Source organism: Corticium candelabrum, chromosome 21 (assembly GCF_963422355.1).
Source record: "Corticium candelabrum chromosome 21, ooCorCand1.1, whole genome shotgun sequence".
Lineage (NCBI taxonomy): Eukaryota > Metazoa > Porifera > Homoscleromorpha > Homosclerophorida > Plakinidae > Corticium > Corticium candelabrum.
Genome location: NC_085105.1, coordinates 3850965 through 3869051, shown reverse-complemented (window position 1 = coordinate 3869051; position 18087 = coordinate 3850965). Strand labels below are relative to the sequence as shown.

Below are 18087 nucleotides of genomic sequence, written 5' to 3'. Positions count from 1 at the left end.
CTTAATTTCTCCATCCAAACAGGGTTTAGCAATTGAATCAGGGCCATCAGTACGATCATCAAAATATCCCTTGTATTTACACAAAAGTTCCCAATTCAAAGCCTGCACTACAACACTCAGATCAACAGCAACTTAGACGTACCTGTTGTCTGAAGACAGCCAGCTTGTCATCTGCTGGATTACTGTGTAATGCTTTTTTCTCCACCAGTGCATTGATATCACTATGGACTTGATCTATTTCTTCTTGCAGTTCGTCTAAATCTGATTCTGAGATAGCTGGCATAGACAGAACTTGCTCCATGTCCACACATTTCTTACGACATCCAGCAATCTCCTAAACATCACTTTCAACTACATCAATGTCAAGAACAAAGACAATAATATCAATATTACTTTTGGCAACTTGTCATTGCACATGTATGAGTTGACTTTATTCTCTTCTTTCATCTGCAGTAGTAAACCTATAGTAATACATTAAGACAAGAGCAAATGTTACAACTACAGCATTGGGTTATTCCTGGTATTTGTGTGCCTGTCTATGTGTATACTAAGTCATCAGTTTAGCTACAGCAGTCTCTAATCAGTCTGTCAAGCTGTTTATCCATCGTATCTGTCAATCATACGATACTACACAATATCTCTATAAAATAATTTACTCTTTGCTGATGCTCCTGCTAAAGATGCCTTGAGATCTCTCAACTGTTGATTTGTGCGAAACAGATGTTGGTCAGCATGAAGCAACTAACATGACAAGAATAACAAAACATTTTATAAACATTGCATCATCGATGACTAATAGTGTACTTGATTTTTCAGTTCCCTCTTCATGTCCACCAAACGCATTTCACGTTCTTTCTCTGCTCTGAGATCACGGCATGCCGACAACATTTGCTCGTTGTCCTGCACATTTGTAGCCTACACAATCAACAAACAAAGTTTGCACATTGATCAAATCAAGAGAGCAACAACAGAAACTCTTGTGACTGTTGTCAATACACACCCTTCTCTTTAGTCTCTCCACTCGTTTCTGTAGTTGCTCTCGCTCGTCTTCCATGTTGGTGATATCCTATCACATCTTATCATGTTACACTTTGACGCTGACACTGCAGTACAGTTAATGAGCACTGACTCTTCGTATTTCAACTGTAGAGAAACCAGATGTGCGAAACTGATCCACTGTTTTATGACTCTCTTTGAATTGCTCCATAAGATCTTCATACTGTAAACAACACAATACAACTCAGTTAAGCGCAATAACTATAATGTGCGTGTGTGCATGTGTGTGTGTGTGTGTGTGTGTGTGTGTGTGTGTGTGTGTGTGTGTGTGTGTGTGTGTGTGTGTGTGTGTGTGTATGCATGCGTGTGTGTATGCATGTGTGTGTGTATGCATGCGTGTGTGCATGCGTGTGTGCATGCATGCGTGCATGTGTACGTGCATGTGTGTATGCATGCGTGTGTGTATGCATGCGTGTGTGCGTGCATGCGTGTGTGCATGCATGCGTGTGTGTGTGTGTGTGTGTGTGTGTGTGTGTGTGTGTGTGTGTGTGTGTGTGTGTGTGTGTGTGTGTGTGTGTGTAGCAAGCAGACTGGCAAACAAGCAAACAGACTAAATACCATATTTCCGCACATTTAGCTGCATGCCGGTTTAAGCCAGGGATTACCAGGGTGCCGTTATACCCCGGGGTAACCGGCATGCCGAAGAAAGAGAGGTGATTTGACCAACCTCCCTATGGACTGGAACCATAGATCTATGCTGCATCCGTTCTTAGATATTGATTGAACTAACATAAATAAACACTAAGACGTATACTTTTCATGTAGATGTAGTATATAATCAACTCTATAATGTTTGATTGTCTCTGTCTCCTTACAAGCCAACCTCAAGGTTTTCACCTCACAAGTCCCAACTCTTCTTGACTACTATGTTATGCAGATGCCCATATATTTGGAACTTGAGCATAAATGTTTCCCTAATTAAACATGATGTAGTATTTGAAAAATACAATATCCACTCCCCTAACTACTACAACAGTAACCATTAACGTAGATACATAGGTATTACTACACATGCATGCATGCAGGCACACACACCCACCCACCCACCCACACACACACACACACACACACACACACACACACACACACACACACACTCCTTACTGTTTGGTACATGTCTGCTAATTGGTCGTCTTGCAAGTGTTCTGCTGGAATTTCCACTTTCACTAGAAACTTAGCAAGATAAGCTCGCTTCTTCAACTCCTGAAGACGTGTTAGTAGCCACTCAAGTATGGGGTAGATAATGTGCTTCTTGCCCTCAATCAGACTGTTTCGAAATGTGGCCCTAAATAAACACAGCAACATAAAAGTCTTAAAAACGAATACAACATCAATGGATCTAATGACTGACATTGTTTCTGTCTCTGTTTTGGGTCGATATTTGAGGACTCGAAGAAATGACAACATTCGGACTACAGTTTGCTCAGGTGGCTCCTCTCTCAGATCAACTTTATGCTACAAAGAATAACCATATGCCATATACAATAACAAGAGAAAGTTTGTACGAAGGAGAGAGCGTTTAAACCAATGCGTTAGACTACAGCATTCACTATCTAGGTATTAAATTCTAAAATTAAGCACTGTGGCAATGAATCTCCTCACCTGAGGATTGATTTCTGCAAACACATCATTTAGTATTTGCAAGAGACTTAAAGGCTCCAAAGCATCGAAGCTACAAGAAACATGACGATCAAGGTTTACTCGGTATCACATGACAACCGTTGCTATGGTCATCCCAAAGAGGAGACTTCCTTACCTTATCAAGTTGAAACTTCTTCTAAACGGCTCTGCATTCAATTTTTCGACTATAAATTTCAGCTGCTCACTCATAGTATACAGAAACAAAGCGACACAGCAAAACAAATGCAAATGCAAGCTCGCGCACGCGTAGGTAGTGTCATACTAAACATCAAATTGTAGATACCGTATACTAACTAAATAAGATAACTAGGGCAATGAAGTAAGGAGAAAAATAAAAGCGAGAAAGGAACTGTGTTCTGCTGTATTGAACGGGCTGATATGTGCCGACTATTCACGGGTGCGATCCCTCTACCGTACGCCACGGAGACTTTTGCCTGCTCTGTTTCCAGCCTGGGCCGGTTTGTCTCTCTCTAGCAACCTGGACGCCAAAGCCTTTGCTCAGTCGCCCATGTTGATGCCGTACTTAGAGTGGACACCCGATCGACATAGCACAACGCACACCAGTGACCCCGATCTCAAGCAATCCGCCAGATCCAGCCCCGAAGCAGCTCGGTTACAGACGCACGCCACGACGTCCAGCTGGGTGGAGTACGTCGTAAATGTATATTTCTACATGGGACACACGTACCCAGTACATTTCTAAGCCAAAATAAAACTGCTTTCGTTTGCCATTGTTTCATGACAACTGTACGTATACGTGTGAGTAAATTTATGTGCACTCAAGTCGTTGTTTACCAGCACTTCTCTCACACACAGAAAATTATTTTACAAATAGGAAACACAATGACATGGACAATTCTGTCGGTATCTCAGCGTTCTGCAATTTCTTCCAACCAATTTTGAGTGTGAATGTTGCAATTGACAATGTCTTCTACAATTTGCAAGTGAATTTACTACTCCCAATTTCAAGACCATTGATATCAATGCCAAAATGTAGATCATCTCTGCATGATGTTTGTACTAACAATAACACGCCTCACTAGAATCTGGAATCCTTAATTGCCACAGGAGTTTATTCTAAATTTGTAGCCAGACTAAAGTGTGCCAGAACTTATATACCTGTGTGCATTGTCATTACGTGAACCATTTGTTGCAATTCAATTTTAGTCAACAGAGTAACAGCTACACAGTTGCAAGTTAATTTACAGCATACCTTCTGAGTACTGCAGACGCTGCAGTCTTTAGTAAAATCCAAGAGATGACTCAGCTATAGGTGTAGCACCAATTGAAGTATGTAAATAGACATAAACTACTGTATTTTCCTCGAATAGTAACCTGTGGGTTACTATTTTTCAAACTGATCAGAACCACGAGTTACAGGGTTACTAGTCAGGCCTGGGTTGCTATTTTTCAATGTCCGCTATCATGTTTCAAGTTGAAGTACAGAGCTAGGCAAGTATTAGAGAAACACTCTTGACACATGCCAAACTGTCAAGTTACGTACGGTAACCTCTATTCAGTTACCAGTAGTTTACTCAGTGTCCTCCTTATCAAACACTATAATGTCCCTGCAGTCTCCGACATCCCAAGGTGGCCACGCCTGACTAGTAACCGGGTTACTAATCAAGCACAGGTTACTATTTTTTCAAACTGATCAGATCCACGGGTTACTATTTGAGCAGGGTTACTAATCAAACACTGGTTACTATTCGAGGAAATACGTTATAAGCAAAAGCAACAGCAAAAGAAGCACATACTTTTCACTACAGGCTCTGACCTTAAGTGGTATAATACCAATATCACTGACTACTATGTGAAGAAAGCTACAATGTCTGCATCTTGTACGGTTCGCAACGATACTAGGTATTGTATACGGTAAACGAAACAATGCAGTAGAACATGAAATCAACAAACTGTCACAGTTTTATACTGTTATAATTCGTGTCAATTTCAATCATCTGTAAGAAAGATAAATGTATAAAATTTTAAAAACAGAAAAGACCACCAGTACTAATGAAGTAGAACTGTAATACAAAGTATACCAAATGGCTAAAAAACAAGAGTCACCACTTTTCCACTTGAATAAGTCGACTATGACGTGGAGGTAGTTTTGGATAAGAAGAAGCACGACTAGCAGCACCCAAGACAGGAATCGGATTAATCTAAAATCAATCGTCTTTAATACAAGTTCTAGCAGCATTAACCATTAACTTAACAATAGTCTGTCCGTCTTTCTGCCTAAACATGTAGAGTCAATCAACAGATACAAAAAGGCTTGTTAGTAAATCAATTTATCCTCCAAACCACACATTCATATATGTACTTGTATCTCCAACTAGTCATGTCACACCGCATATCATCACAAATATCAGTCCTATTCTGTTCAGTCAGTCATGATATCACACACGCACCTGACTCCACTTGACTTCCTCTTCCAGTTGCTGCGCAAGTTTCTTATGAGCAATCCAATCTCCAGCTTGCCGAGTAAGAGATGCCTCCAATTGTTGATACTATATCCAACAACACTACAGCACCAACAACTAGGTCAGCATGTACCAAATAATATACCTGTCTATCTGACTTCTCCAATCTCCTCTGCAGCTCTACTCTGTCTGCCATGTTTGCACAAACCTGAGACTGTCATAAAACATCAGACGAATAATAGCAACATTTGTTCAAAGTCAGGCAGCGTTTGAGTTTCACTTGCCCTCAGATACGTATTTTCTGCGTGTGCACCTTTCACTTTCTTCACCAATTCTGCATTCTGAATTCTCAGTTTCTTGACATCAGCCCTCAGACTAGCAACCTCAAGAAGAAGACCCTGTATTATCAAAAGAATTATTAGTCATTGACATGTATTCACTAGCAAAAACACTTAGAAAGGTTTGCTATAAGAATATATGTGTACAACCCACACACCTTCAACCTTCAACTCCCCATCCATAATGAATGATGGCAAAAATTAACAAGAACCAATAAAAACTCACTCTCTGCTAACTATAAGTCTCAAGGTTATAATTCTGATTAAAATTTTATTCACTTGTCACATTTCTTTCATGAAACAATAGTTGCATCTGTTACAGTCAATTCTGCCATTTCATGGATACGCGCGCGCGTGTGTGTGTGTGCACGTGCACGTGTGTGTGTGCATGCGTGCGTGTGTGTGTGTGAATGTATAAATTGCCATAGTTATAACGCAGATACAGTAGTAACCCGGTAAGAAAAACAACTGTTCACTAGCTGTACCAGATCAATAAAATAGCATTCTGCCAGCTGTTCTGCCAGCTTGGCAAATGTTCTACTAAGTGTTCCTTTTAGTCTTTTTGTTTAGTAAAGTGTCATAAATAGATTGTCATCAGCACACATCATTCAGACAAAGTGCACTTGAGACCATTGCCTTCCTGACCAACATGATTTTGGTAGAAATGGCAAACAATGTTCTACCTCCAGCTTTATAGACAATAAGGTTAGTAAGACTTTTGCAACTATACTATGCCCCAAGACAGTAAAACTGACTAATACCCTGTTGGCATGAGCACGCTGCCATCGCATAACAAGCCGACCCACACCAACCTTTGCCAACCCATGCCATAAAAACAAGCCAGATCCTGTTTATAAAATACAGTTGGAGAAGAAACTTTGTCAAGTACTGGGTGCAAGTTTGCAAATGCTATACCGTATAAGATGAAACATTGGCGGAAATGTTTTTGGCAGTTTGCTAAGAAATTGACAAACAAAGCATATTGGTGGATTATATTTTGGTGGTTGGACATCATTGTTTGATAACTGTTAAATGTCTTACCATAAGTGGTCATGCAGGAGTTTGTGATTGACAGCTGTGTTCATGGCTCACATTTCCCTAACTTACTAGTCTCCAACTACTGCAGTGATGAAGAACTGCAGTGATGAAGAACTGCAGTGATGAAGAACTGCTGTGTCAGTGCAAAGAACAGGACCTAAGTGAACGTGACAGTCCAGCTTCATCCATAGCCTCAAGACCTCATTCATAGGCACAACAGACGGCAAGCAGGGATTACCTACCATCTTGTGGCTTCATTTGCATGACGTACGTACTACTGCCACTTCGCCATTAGATAGCTGATCCACGTGGGTGATGACGTCAACATATCCTGGTGGCCAAATTAATGGCAGATTTTATATTGATGGTCACTAAAAATTCTGCCAATCTGCCAAATAAATTCCTGCCAACATTTCATCTTATACGGTATGAGATGTATCCCACTTGCACTAACACACATCAATGTAATAAGTAGGCCAAGTTAGCTTACAACTGTCAAACAAAGAGGATCCCAAGATGTTTGAAAAACCATGCATTATGCTCGCATCACACCATTTGCCAACTAAGACTGGCACTGTAAACAAGTGCGTGTACAAACAAAGTATAACTAAGCATGTTGCCATTATCTTTAACAACTACGTTACAATATACTAAGGGATAGCTACACTTGTATTTATCTACATTCCATAACAAGCACACCTCATTTTTCCGGATGATATCTTCTACTTTGATGGGTGATCGTTTCTGAGATGACTGTCCCAATGTTTCACTGAGGGTCTGAATATAAGCGTGATTAGCTTCGGCAGTAATTCCATCTAGATTATCACTCTTTTCCCAACTACCCTTCTGAAACTGCTTCTCGAGAACATGCTATCAGAGCAAACACAGTTAGAGAAAGATAAAAATAAGCAAAGTTATATAACAAACAAACAGTAACAAACATATCAAATTGTATACACTCAAACCTCCCTTATCCGGGCAATATGGGACCGGGGAGTGCCCCTATTTCAGAATGTCCGGATAAAAGAAAGAGGTAACGCGTTAGCTTTGGAGTCCCAGACCACCTTAATGTACATGTCCAATGTACTGTACTCTAATTCTGTCATGTGCTAAGTGTCATTACGATAGGAAGATGCATGTACACTCTTGTACTCCAGCCAACCAGAGCTTGCTTTGAAGGAACTAGGGTCGTCGTTTGGATACAGAGATGGAAAAAGCTGCTGAGCTTTCTCTTGCAACAAAGGACCCGACAAGGGGGCTCCCCTGCTACGCTGCTGTGTAAACCAGACGTAGCATGAGCGATCTAGTTGACTAAAATGAGGATCTCTAATAATTCTCCACTTCTTAGCATATTCTTCTGGTGCTTCGGCAGCAAACACGTGGTCTTTGATTTTATCACGATGTTTCCACGTGTCCGCCACAGTAGACTTCGGAATTCCGAAGATTTCCGAGGCGTGTCTCTGTGACTGACCTTTGCTGATTTCATCAATGACCTTGAGCTTCGTTTCAAGACTGATGCAGGCGCGCTTTCTTTTCTTCGAAGCCATACTCCCACGCACTGGCACGTGAATGCGACTGAACATACGGGAGTTTGTTGTTTACGCGGTGTGTAACCTTGGAGCCCCAAGACATATATGCGCAGGGTTTCCGAGGGTGCAAAGGTGCCCGGTCTAGGGAGGTGCCCGGATCTCGGAGGTCTGGATAAGGGAGGTTTGAGTGTATTGTCAACCCTTGTTTCAATTTTTAATCAAAACAATGTGCACCTGCATAATTCAAATTGATGTGTCTTCTAATATGTTAATGTTAATTTCTTCTACAGTAGTATGTCTACGTTGTTATGACGCCATGAACTACGTTTTACCTGTAAATGTCATTTACTCACCCTCATTCCTCTTTGCTTTCTTCTCTCAGTCAGTAGCAATTCCTGAAAGCGTTTTGCATGTTCATGTGCCTTTGTCAGCTCGTTACTCATTTCAGCTAGCCGTCTGTTAGCTACGCACATAACAGGTACACAGTAATAATCATTTGACTTCCCAGATAGATTATGAATTGCGTGTACTCATTAATTATCAGCAACAAAGTATTAGAATTAACTACATTTGAGATTGATTTGAGATCATGCAGAAGGCAGAACAAGTGTGTGTGTGTGTGTGTGTGTGTGTGTGTGTGTGTGTGTGTGTGTGTGTGTGTGTGTGTGTGTTCCTGAACGTGGCAGTGCCTTACAAAGTACGCTGTGTAGTTGCTTGCCTTCATCCAGCTACCTCTGACTCAAAAGACCTATCAGATGCCCCAAAAGATCTATAACACTGAGACGGAAGAGTATGACACACACAGGGCATTGCCAGCGAGGACCAATTTGAGCATGGCCCACGACGTCGGCTTAATTAATGGCGTCACCCAAACTTACGCTTTCTCACACAACTACAAAGATCTTGTAAATAGCCTCTAAGTTTTGTTTTATGCACAAAAATAGCGGCAACAGGAGTTCATGGATCTACAAACTCTCTTGCACGAGATTCTAATGTTTGATCCCAAACTTTAAAAACTTCCTAAACCTATGAATGTAACTACATAGTATAATACGTGACGACAGTCCAGTCACCAACAGATCTATGACCATCAGTGGCAACATCATTTCATCATCAACTACAGCATGCCTACACATACCTTCACTCGTTCTTTTCTCAAATTGTTGCAGAGTCCTTGTTGACGTTTGCCGCGACTGCGTCGCCTCTCGTCTCAACCTCTCGTTTGTCTTACTCATCTGCTTCGTCTCCTCTCGTAGCTGATGAGCGGCAAGTTCGGCTTTCAATCGCGCGTTCTCCGCTTCCATCGCTCTCTCGATCTGAAATTTGATCTGAGATTTCATCTCATTCAACTCGACATCCGATGGCCTATGATCCAGCGTTCTCGTCAGCCGCTCCTCTTCGAATAGAACTCTCTGTGTAACAAGGTCACTCTCTCTGCTGTCCAATACGGTTTTTGTGCCCGCTAGACGATCAGACAACACGGAAAGATGATCATTTTGTTCACTTATCTCTCTCTTCGCTGCATCTAGCTTTTCCTTCCAGTCGCTCTTCTCTTTGCGGAATGACTTCGCTTCTTCGTCCAGTTGCCGCCATCTTTGCTCCAGTTGACGTTTCTCGACTTTCAACTCGTCGTGAAGTCGGTCGTAGCGTGTCTTTGACGCTTCGAATGCCGTCGCTTTCGTTTCGAACAGCTGGCCGGCTCTCTTGAGGTCGCGCACGAGAGCTGCGTTGGGCGCGTGAACGGCCGACAGTCGCGCACGCAGGTTCTTCAAAAGTGGAACTTCCGATGACGATGTCGTAACGCTTTTACTCTCGGCAATTTCTATAGCCTCCAAAAGACGGTCGTTCTTTTCCTGAACGCTCAACAAAGAGTCGGTGAGACGTTTGAAGAGAGACATGCTTTCAGCCGCGTCGTCAGCCATTTTGCGTTGCTCCTGGTAACAATTTATATCAACTATGGCCCAGAGCAGTTTCTTGGTATACTAGTATGTCTGTAGTTACTTGACTTGTGGTATATTTGCACAGTCCCAGGATTTGGGTAGCACTTAAAGGAGAGATCTAGAAAAGAAAGGCTACGCGGTCGACCGTCTGCACGCGTGTGTGCATGTGTAGTCAATTTTTATTTGTAGAAGGGAATGAAAGGAAAAGAACATCGGGTGGTCACAACAAAGCAAAGAAAAGAAAAGCGAAGCGAACAGGTGAGTGTTGGTACGGAAAAGACCCTTTAGGATTAATTAAGATAAATAGCTTGGTTCGTTGTCTAGGTCGCACAAGGTAGAAGAAACACTGAGTGCAGTGAGAACACTAGTTATACCGGTATTTGTTATTGCTGACTTTACATAGTAAGCTATGTTCAATTGAGAAAATAAACTCGTTTTCTATATGATTTTTTTAGTTAACTATGTATTGCATGCTTGTATGTACTATGTGGAATTGCAAGACTGTTCTTTGTCGTAATCAGGATCAGGGTGTGCCAGTGTGTTTGTCTTCTCCTGGAAGCTTCGTGTACTTGCTTGAAGGTCTGCTTTCTTTGTGTTTTTTTCGAAAACGTACACTGCCTGACCGACTGCTGCGACCACCATTGCAATGATGAACACCATGTTGAGAAAGAATGCAAACGTGACCGTTACTGGTGATACTTTCTGTCTGCTGGACATGCTGTTGTATGTTACAGAATAACGACAAATGCTCCAACATCTGCTGCATTCTCCAGTTGCCACGGTGTTGTGTTCTGGTATGGGCGTAGCACAGTGATAATGGTGATTGAGGCTGCCAAGAGAATAGTGAGAACAAAAGCTTGTGCATCAGCTTGGTCTTGCTTGAATGATGCCAAAATGATAGCAATGAGCAGTCGGCGAAGCATGAGAATAATTGGCAACCATGTCCGATACTTCGTCTTGTAGTTTGAGCAAAGACTGTGTAACCATTTGGCTTCTTCTTCTTCACCAATGCTTTTGGTTGTCGAGAGTATTTCAATTTCTTCCTCTTTTTCCTGTTTCTTTGAAGCATACTTTCTGAGAAGCACCAAGAAGACAATAGGAATAAGACAGACGTATAGTGCAGTGACCAGGCCCCCAAGAATGACTAGCTTAGTGTAGTCATTTGAGCTGCAGTTGATCCAAGGATATGCTGTCATGTAGTCTTGCGTGCCTCCTGGTGCTCTTTCACATGGAAGGAGAGCTTTGATTGCAGCATGTGCTATTGGGTAGTAAAAGATGTTTAACAAGAATATGATATTCGACTTAGAGTTGTTGGTCATTGTTTGGTGATGCTCTTTAATTTCATTTTCATTACTTCTTGTGCACAAGCGAGCAAGCAAATAATAGTCTATGAGCCGGCCAACAATGATGATAATGCCCAGTGCCAATGGAGCTACTGCTAGAGCTGCAAGCTTTCCAAATGGAGATGTGAGGAATTGAAAAGTGCAACTAATGCCATTAAAATCGAAATTGGCAGTTTGTATAACTTTTGCAATCACACGTTTATTGAGAAAGTTGGCGAATGAACAGTGTTGACAGTCAACTGATTGTGAAGAGACATTGAGCGAGTTGAGCACTTGAAAGTACACTAAAAGGATGACAGCGAATACTTTAATGTTTGCAAGATAATCAAACATAGCAAAAATGACTACAAATATGTAAAGTTCAGCCACATAGGTAGAGATAATCTTTGTTATACCGAGTGATGTTACCAGACCAATTTGGAAGATCATCGCACTGATGTTGAATGCTTTCAGTACTGTTGGAGATATGCAGTTCGGCTTTATTCTCCCAAGCAACCATACCGTGAGAAGTATTATCAGTATAGTTGCAGCAATGACAACGATTGTGGTTAAGTTATTGTCACTGCAGGGCAGGCAGATGTCAGCCTCTCTATAGAAATTGGGAATGCATTGTGAGCACAGGCGGCTTGTAGAGTTGTATGCACATGTGCAGTGGCTGTCACATGTGGTTCCATTACTAGAGAGCTGGCAAGTACAGTTTCCCTTTGGGTTACAGCGGAAAGTATTTTGATAGAACCAACTGCATTGAACAAAAGCAGTCATGTTTTGCTTTGAAGTTGATGGGTAGTAGTTGACTGGCATTTCAATAACAGAATTTGTCTCTCTTCCTTTACATTTTCCTTCAGCTGGACAGGTCAAGCACTCTCCTCTGTAACCATAAAAGCCCGGGTCACATGTGCAGTAGATGTGATGGTAGTAAGAACTGTTGACAAGGAGGAAACCATTGTTGGTATTGTTGAGTTTGAATGCGGGACATGTGAAAGACTGGTGTGGTAACTCTCTAACTCTTGTGTTTGGATCTTGTGCAGTGAACCATGGCATGCCACCAGCCTCATTGATGGAGGCCATATTTGCATTGTTTCGAAGGTCAAGCGTTCTAACAGCATCTAGCAGAAAGAAGTCCATGGGGATAGGACCACTAAAATTGTTGTTGGAGAAGTCAGCTTCAATCAAATAGTACATTACTACAATTGGAGACGGGATATTACCATAGAATCTGTTCTTTGAGACCTTGAGCACCATGATGTTTGTGAACATCCAGATGAGAACGCGAGCTGATCACAATTCTAGAGGTTCTTTTCTCTGACGACTAGGATCATCGTAATATCCGGGCCCGGCTTCAGAGGAAAGACGGCATTATTTTAGACGCACGTCTACAACCTAATTTGGACTGTCGCTGTGAAAGCGTGTCTGTACGGCGTAGTATTCTCTTGTTTTTATCTCTAGACTATACACCAAACCTGTCTAGAGCTGCTTCTATGCAGGGCGTTATAAGAAATGCCGATTTCTATGGCCAGAAGCGTATGATAATAGTCTTATCTGGTCCTATGCCAGCCAGGGTAGCTTCGCGAGCCAAGCATTCCCTCCGTGCGAGCGGCTCAGGCACCTCCTCTCACGTGCGAGCAGGCTAACAGCACGTAACATGAAAATCGAAAATTCACATGACGCGGTAGATACGCCTCAATTATACAATTTGTATAGGACTTGGAGCAGGTCTAACATGGCTAAGATCATATCTAGATGATGCTTAGTTATTAGCATAACTTTGATGCGTACGTTATAGGAAAGGAGGACGATCTTGAGCTATATTAGTACTGCATATCCTTTACGTGTATACGGTTACCTTAGTGCACAATCAGATCTCTATACGATTGTTTCAGGTAATTTTTTATAGAAAAGCAGATTCATGTGTTACGTCACAATAATGGAATCGTTTCTTTAATTAATTAAAACTTGTCTATCTAACCAGTAAGAGGAATGAGTGAGGCAGAGGTGTCTCGACCGCTGCCAAACGAATCCCTAGATTCGAAATTGAGTGAATGTGGAGGTCCTGAAGACGAGCACATAAGAGGTGATGATACGGTCACATCGCCTACAACAAAAGATGGTAAGCCTGCTGCTGCGCTTGATGTGTTAGAGATTAGATGGTAGAGAGCAATTTACATTAATGAGTGTTTTCGAAGAAAAACAGACGGTAACGGAACAAATCGAAAACTCGGCCGCAGTGGCTCTCATCAACGATACAGAGATGGCCGTTCATTCGAAAGGTGTACATACTGACGTAGAAGAAAAGATGATTGTAAGAGAATCATCTCTAGCAGGTAATAGAGTAAATGAGTATCATACAACACCGATACAAATCCTGTTTCTGTTTTTGTCAAAGAAGAGTCAACATCTAAAAATGTCGAACAAGAAGCTTGCTCCTGCTCCAATCCTAGTGATGAGACAAAACACGAAGAAGTCGAGCAAGAGGGTAGCACTAATGTTAACGAAGAGCAAAAAATTAGACAAGAAGGCAGTTCTAGTGCTAAACTTGAAAGAACCTCAATGACAAATGCATCTACAGCAGAAAAGGAAGATAACTCATGCGACGTCGACATATCAGATGCGACTGTCACTGCAGCCATTCATGCACCAGAACGTACTTTCATCACAGACGGAATCGACTGCATCGAAGCAGAAAAACAAGCCATCGAATCCGTACAAGCTGATGGCATCGACTTTGATCTGCATGATACTAGACAGACATCACACGACGTCATGACAGAGAAACAGACATGTAGTACCGCAGAAAAACCCGAAGCAACTACAACACACCAACAGGCTGTGCCAACATCATCTCACTGCCTAGAAACCGAGACTACGACGCGGACAGCAGAAGACAGGCACAGCCAAGGTCGAAATATGTCTAGGGTAGATCCGACAGAAAGAAGACACAAAGGACCCAAAAGTCTTCCTACTTTACCTCAACTTGAAGAGTATTACGGTCAACTAGACAGTATGCAAAATATCACCTTAAATACATGTAGAACTATACCGTTGACTAAAAATTGTTTAGAAGACCAGGACGCAAATAAAGATGTCCGTCCTGTTGAGAAGCTAACAAGTACACTGACAAATGTAAAAAACGTGTTGACATTCACCCGTACTGAGCTGACAAAGAAAGAAAGTAAAGAAGACATACTCCGCAATGAGATTCAAATGCTGAACGCAAAGCTAATGCAATCTGAGCTGGAAAAATCACAGCAGGTACGGCTTGTAATTTCGACATGTTATAATATTGTACATTACCATTGTACACACCATATCTGCAGATGAAGGAAACAGAAGCACTTCGTAGCGTACTCGATGAGCATGCCAAAGAGAAAGAAAGTCTACAAATTGACTTGAAATCATTTAAAGACAAGGTACTAATATTAGCCAGCGTTAATTAATGGTCTCGCTTCACCAAAGCAGGTGACCAGCTTGCTGGGTTGGCACACCCTAACCTTTTCACCATTTTCAATTTGCCAACGGCTGAAGATAGCGTGTTTTCCTTTGAGTTAAGGGAACTACCAGGAACACAAGGTCCCGTGAGGTACCCTATAGGAGGGTTCAGTGATAGGACCCCCACTGTGAATCCCTACAGGAACACACACACACACACACACACACACACACACACACACACACACACACACACACACACACACACACACACACACACACACACACACACACACACACACACACACACACACACACACACACACACACACACACACACACACACACACACACACACACACACACACACACACACACACACACACACACACACACACACACACACACACACACACACACACACACACACACACACACACACACACACACACACACACACACACACACACACACACACACACACACACACACACACACACACACACACACACACACACACACACACACACACACACACACACACACACACACACACACACACACACACACACACACACACACACACACACACACACACACACACACACACACACACACACACACACACACACACACACACACACACACACACACACACACACACACACACACACACACACACACACACACACACACACACACACACACACACACACACACACACACACACACACACACACACACACACACACACACACACACACACACACACACACACACACACACACACACACACACACACACACACACACACACACACACACACACACACACACACACACACACACACACACACACACACACACACACACACACACACACACACACACACACACACACACACACACACACACACACACACACACACACACACACACACACACACACACACACACACACACACACACACACACACACACACACACACACACACACACACACACACACACACACACACACACACACACACACACACACACACACACACACACACACACACACACACACACACACACACACACACACACACACACACACACACACACACACACACACACACACACACACACACACACACACACACACACACACACACACACACACACACACACACACACACACACACACACACACACACACACACACACACACACACACACACACACACACACACACACACACACACACACACACACACACACACACACACACACACACACACACACACACACACACACACACACACACACACACACACACACACACACACACACACACACACACACACACACACACACACACACACACACACACACACACACACACACACACACACACACACACACACACACACACACACACACACACACACACACACACACACACACACACACACACACACACACACACACACACACACACACACACACACACACACACACACACACACACACACATACACAAACACAAACACACACACACACACACACACAAACACACACGCGCGCGCACGCACGCACGCACGCACGCATGCACAGTCACACGTACAGCAATCTAAAAAGTTAACAATTCTCTTTTAGTTCTTCAACAACTCTGTCAATTCACCTCAAAATATCTAAATGGTTGGTCTTTACTAATTAGAACTAACGTAGCACAGTTGACTGTAGGCAGACCCAATTTTCGTCCTAAGTTACACTGTACGTATAACCAAAGCTTTGTATACACACCACACTGACTCTTGTCTATTGCACAGCTATCTCAAGCTGAAACGAAATGTACTAGTCTGCAGACATTTCTTTGTGAAGCGGAAGAAGTCCTGAAGCGCTACTATAAAGAAGCAATGAGCAGCACTAATGCTATCTTCAAAGAGGAAATCAACAAATTAACCAATCAGATGGCAGAAATCAAATTGGCACAACGCAGAGATTCCGAAAAACAGGATGCCGTTATTCAAGATCTAATGAAAAGAATCAAAAACTTGAAGCATGCAAATGATGGTAGAACTTCTGCTCAAAAGCCACCACAGCAAGCGAAAGGCAGCAAGACTTGCACCATCATCTGATCATCTGATGTAGTGCTCATTATACTTTGTTCCAAATGTGAGCATTGTACAAATAATCCTTCAAAAAGTAGCAATAAAAGCATTCAAACGTAGATATATAGTAAAACATTCAATAAAAGCCGTGGCATTGTAAAATAGTGATGCATATACCACAGACACAGTAAATTGTTAATATATATAAGTATTTTATCTTGTTCAAATTTTGATAGCTAATCATCCAGCTGACAAAGCAGAGCAACACCTCGATCAATCCAATGGCTTTTTGGCTGATCAGAGGGCAAATTCATTGATAATACGTAGTTGGTAGAAAGACCTGTAGTTGACAAAACTCCTCTCCTTGCACTTGTCTTATATACTAATAATTGCAAAGACAAATACTAATAAGGTAATGACCAAAGATCTTAAAGTGCTCCCAAAATGACCATGAAGACAGATAAGCAGACAGACACACAGACAGATGTGCAAGCAGGCAGGCAAAGTGGACAGAAAGACAAACATCTCATGGTCAGTCATTGGAGACAAACGTTGGCTGTAGTCAGAATGTTTCCTAAAACATGCAGTAATATTTCAATAGAACTTTTGAACAGCAAATGGGTTGCCATCCAAACAAGACTTGAATAAAATGCCTGTATCCTGGCTCTCTGTTGTTAGTAACTCATGACGTTACTTGCCGCTTGAGACAGAGTCGATATGCAATGATGTACACAAGAAACAATCTAGCTAGGACTTGTAAGTAAACCACTGTGCCTTAGGTAAGAAAGTTAAGAAACCGCTTGTTTGTCTGTCATTATAGATATCTGAGATTACAAGTCACAAATTACATCAAAAATGCATCAACCTTCACAAGTCATACTGGAAATCTGTGTTTTCTGTGTGTCTACAATGATCAACTGCTCGAGAGAATGACAGTAAAATAAACAAGATTGTGTCAAGAAACAACCACATAAACATAAATAGTCGTAAACATAAATAGTCGTAGGTATAGAATCAAGCCCTATTGGCTTGGGTAGTGTTTAGTTGCTTTGCTTAGATGGTGTATAGATAGTTCAATGTTTGAAAATATATGTATTGACAGACAGACAGAGAGACAGACAGAGAGACAGACAGAGAGACAGACAGAGAGACAGACAGACAGACAGACAGACAGAAGAGTCACACAAAAATATGGCACAAACTAGTATTGACACAGCAGCAACTTTACGCTATTCAACATCACTGGTAAAGTGCATCT

At 42.1% G+C, this 18087-nt stretch overlaps 5 protein-coding genes across 9 annotated transcripts in view; 1 reads left to right on the top strand and 4 right to left on the bottom strand.

Moving 5' to 3' along the window:
• LOC134196930 (intraflagellar transport protein 81 homolog) overlaps positions 1-3333 on the bottom strand; it is an 11482-nt gene extending 8149 nt beyond the window's left edge. Inside the window, exons 1-10 of the mRNA XM_062666153.1 lie at positions 2813-3333; positions 2659-2728; positions 2408-2511; positions 2161-2341; positions 1130-1219; positions 1001-1066; positions 805-915; positions 657-741; positions 394-461; positions 143-334 (exon numbers count right to left, since the gene is read on the bottom strand). Coding sequence (XP_062522137.1) covers positions 143-334; positions 394-461; positions 657-741; positions 805-915; positions 1001-1066; positions 1130-1219; positions 2161-2341; positions 2408-2511; positions 2659-2728; positions 2813-2886 — 1041 coding nt within the window. The 5' untranslated portion in view covers positions 2887-3333. The remainder of the gene's footprint in view (positions 1-142; positions 335-393; positions 462-656; positions 742-804; positions 916-1000; positions 1067-1129; positions 1220-2160; positions 2342-2407; positions 2512-2658; positions 2729-2812) is intronic.
• Positions 3334-4613: 1280 nt separating this feature from the next.
• On the bottom strand, positions 4614-9946 carry LOC134196346 (golgin subfamily A member 6-like protein 22). Its single transcript, XM_062665448.1, has 7 exons — positions 9164-9946; positions 8379-8488; positions 7196-7366; positions 5405-5518; positions 5266-5334; positions 5109-5207; positions 4614-4859 (listed from the first exon to the last, which is right to left on the bottom strand). Exons 1-7 carry the CDS (start codon positions 9921-9923, stop codon positions 4761-4763), a joined length of 1422 nt encoding a protein of 473 aa, XP_062521432.1. The 5' UTR covers positions 9924-9946; the 3' UTR covers positions 4614-4760.
• Positions 9947-10693: 747 nt separating this feature from the next.
• Positions 10694-12433, bottom strand: LOC134196868 (uncharacterized). The gene has a single exon (XM_062666089.1). It carries the CDS (start codon positions 12431-12433, stop codon positions 10694-10696), a length of 1740 nt encoding a protein of 579 aa, XP_062522073.1.
• Positions 12434-13266: 833 nt separating this feature from the next.
• LOC134196555 (FK506-binding protein 15-like) lies at positions 13267-18070 on the top strand. Of its 5 annotated transcripts, XR_009972541.1 has the most exons (7): positions 13267-13415; positions 13492-13629; positions 13692-14306; positions 14367-14557; positions 14623-14715; positions 17508-17585; positions 17650-17756. XR_009972541.1 is itself a non-coding variant. In XM_062665715.1 (6 exons), the coding sequence occupies exons 1-6, from the start codon at positions 13286-13288 to the stop codon at positions 17740-17742; spliced, it is 1260 nt and encodes a 419-aa protein (XP_062521699.1). In that variant the 5' UTR covers positions 13267-13285; the 3' UTR covers positions 17743-18070. The 5 variants fall into 5 exon arrangements, 4 of the variants coding, with proteins under 4 accessions (XP_062521699.1, XP_062521697.1, XP_062521698.1 ...); XM_062665715.1 differs by lacking the exon at positions 17508-17585 and having other exon boundaries at positions 17650-18070; XM_062665713.1 differs by lacking the exons at positions 17508-17585; positions 17650-17756 and adding an exon at positions 16548-16882 and having other exon boundaries at positions 13695-14306.
• Positions 17066-18087, bottom strand: part of LOC134196556 (dynein axonemal heavy chain 3-like) — a 49224-nt gene continuing 48202 nt past the window's right edge. The window contains 1 exon segment of the mRNA XM_062665716.1: positions 17066-17211. Coding sequence (XP_062521700.1) covers positions 17066-17211 — 146 coding nt within the window.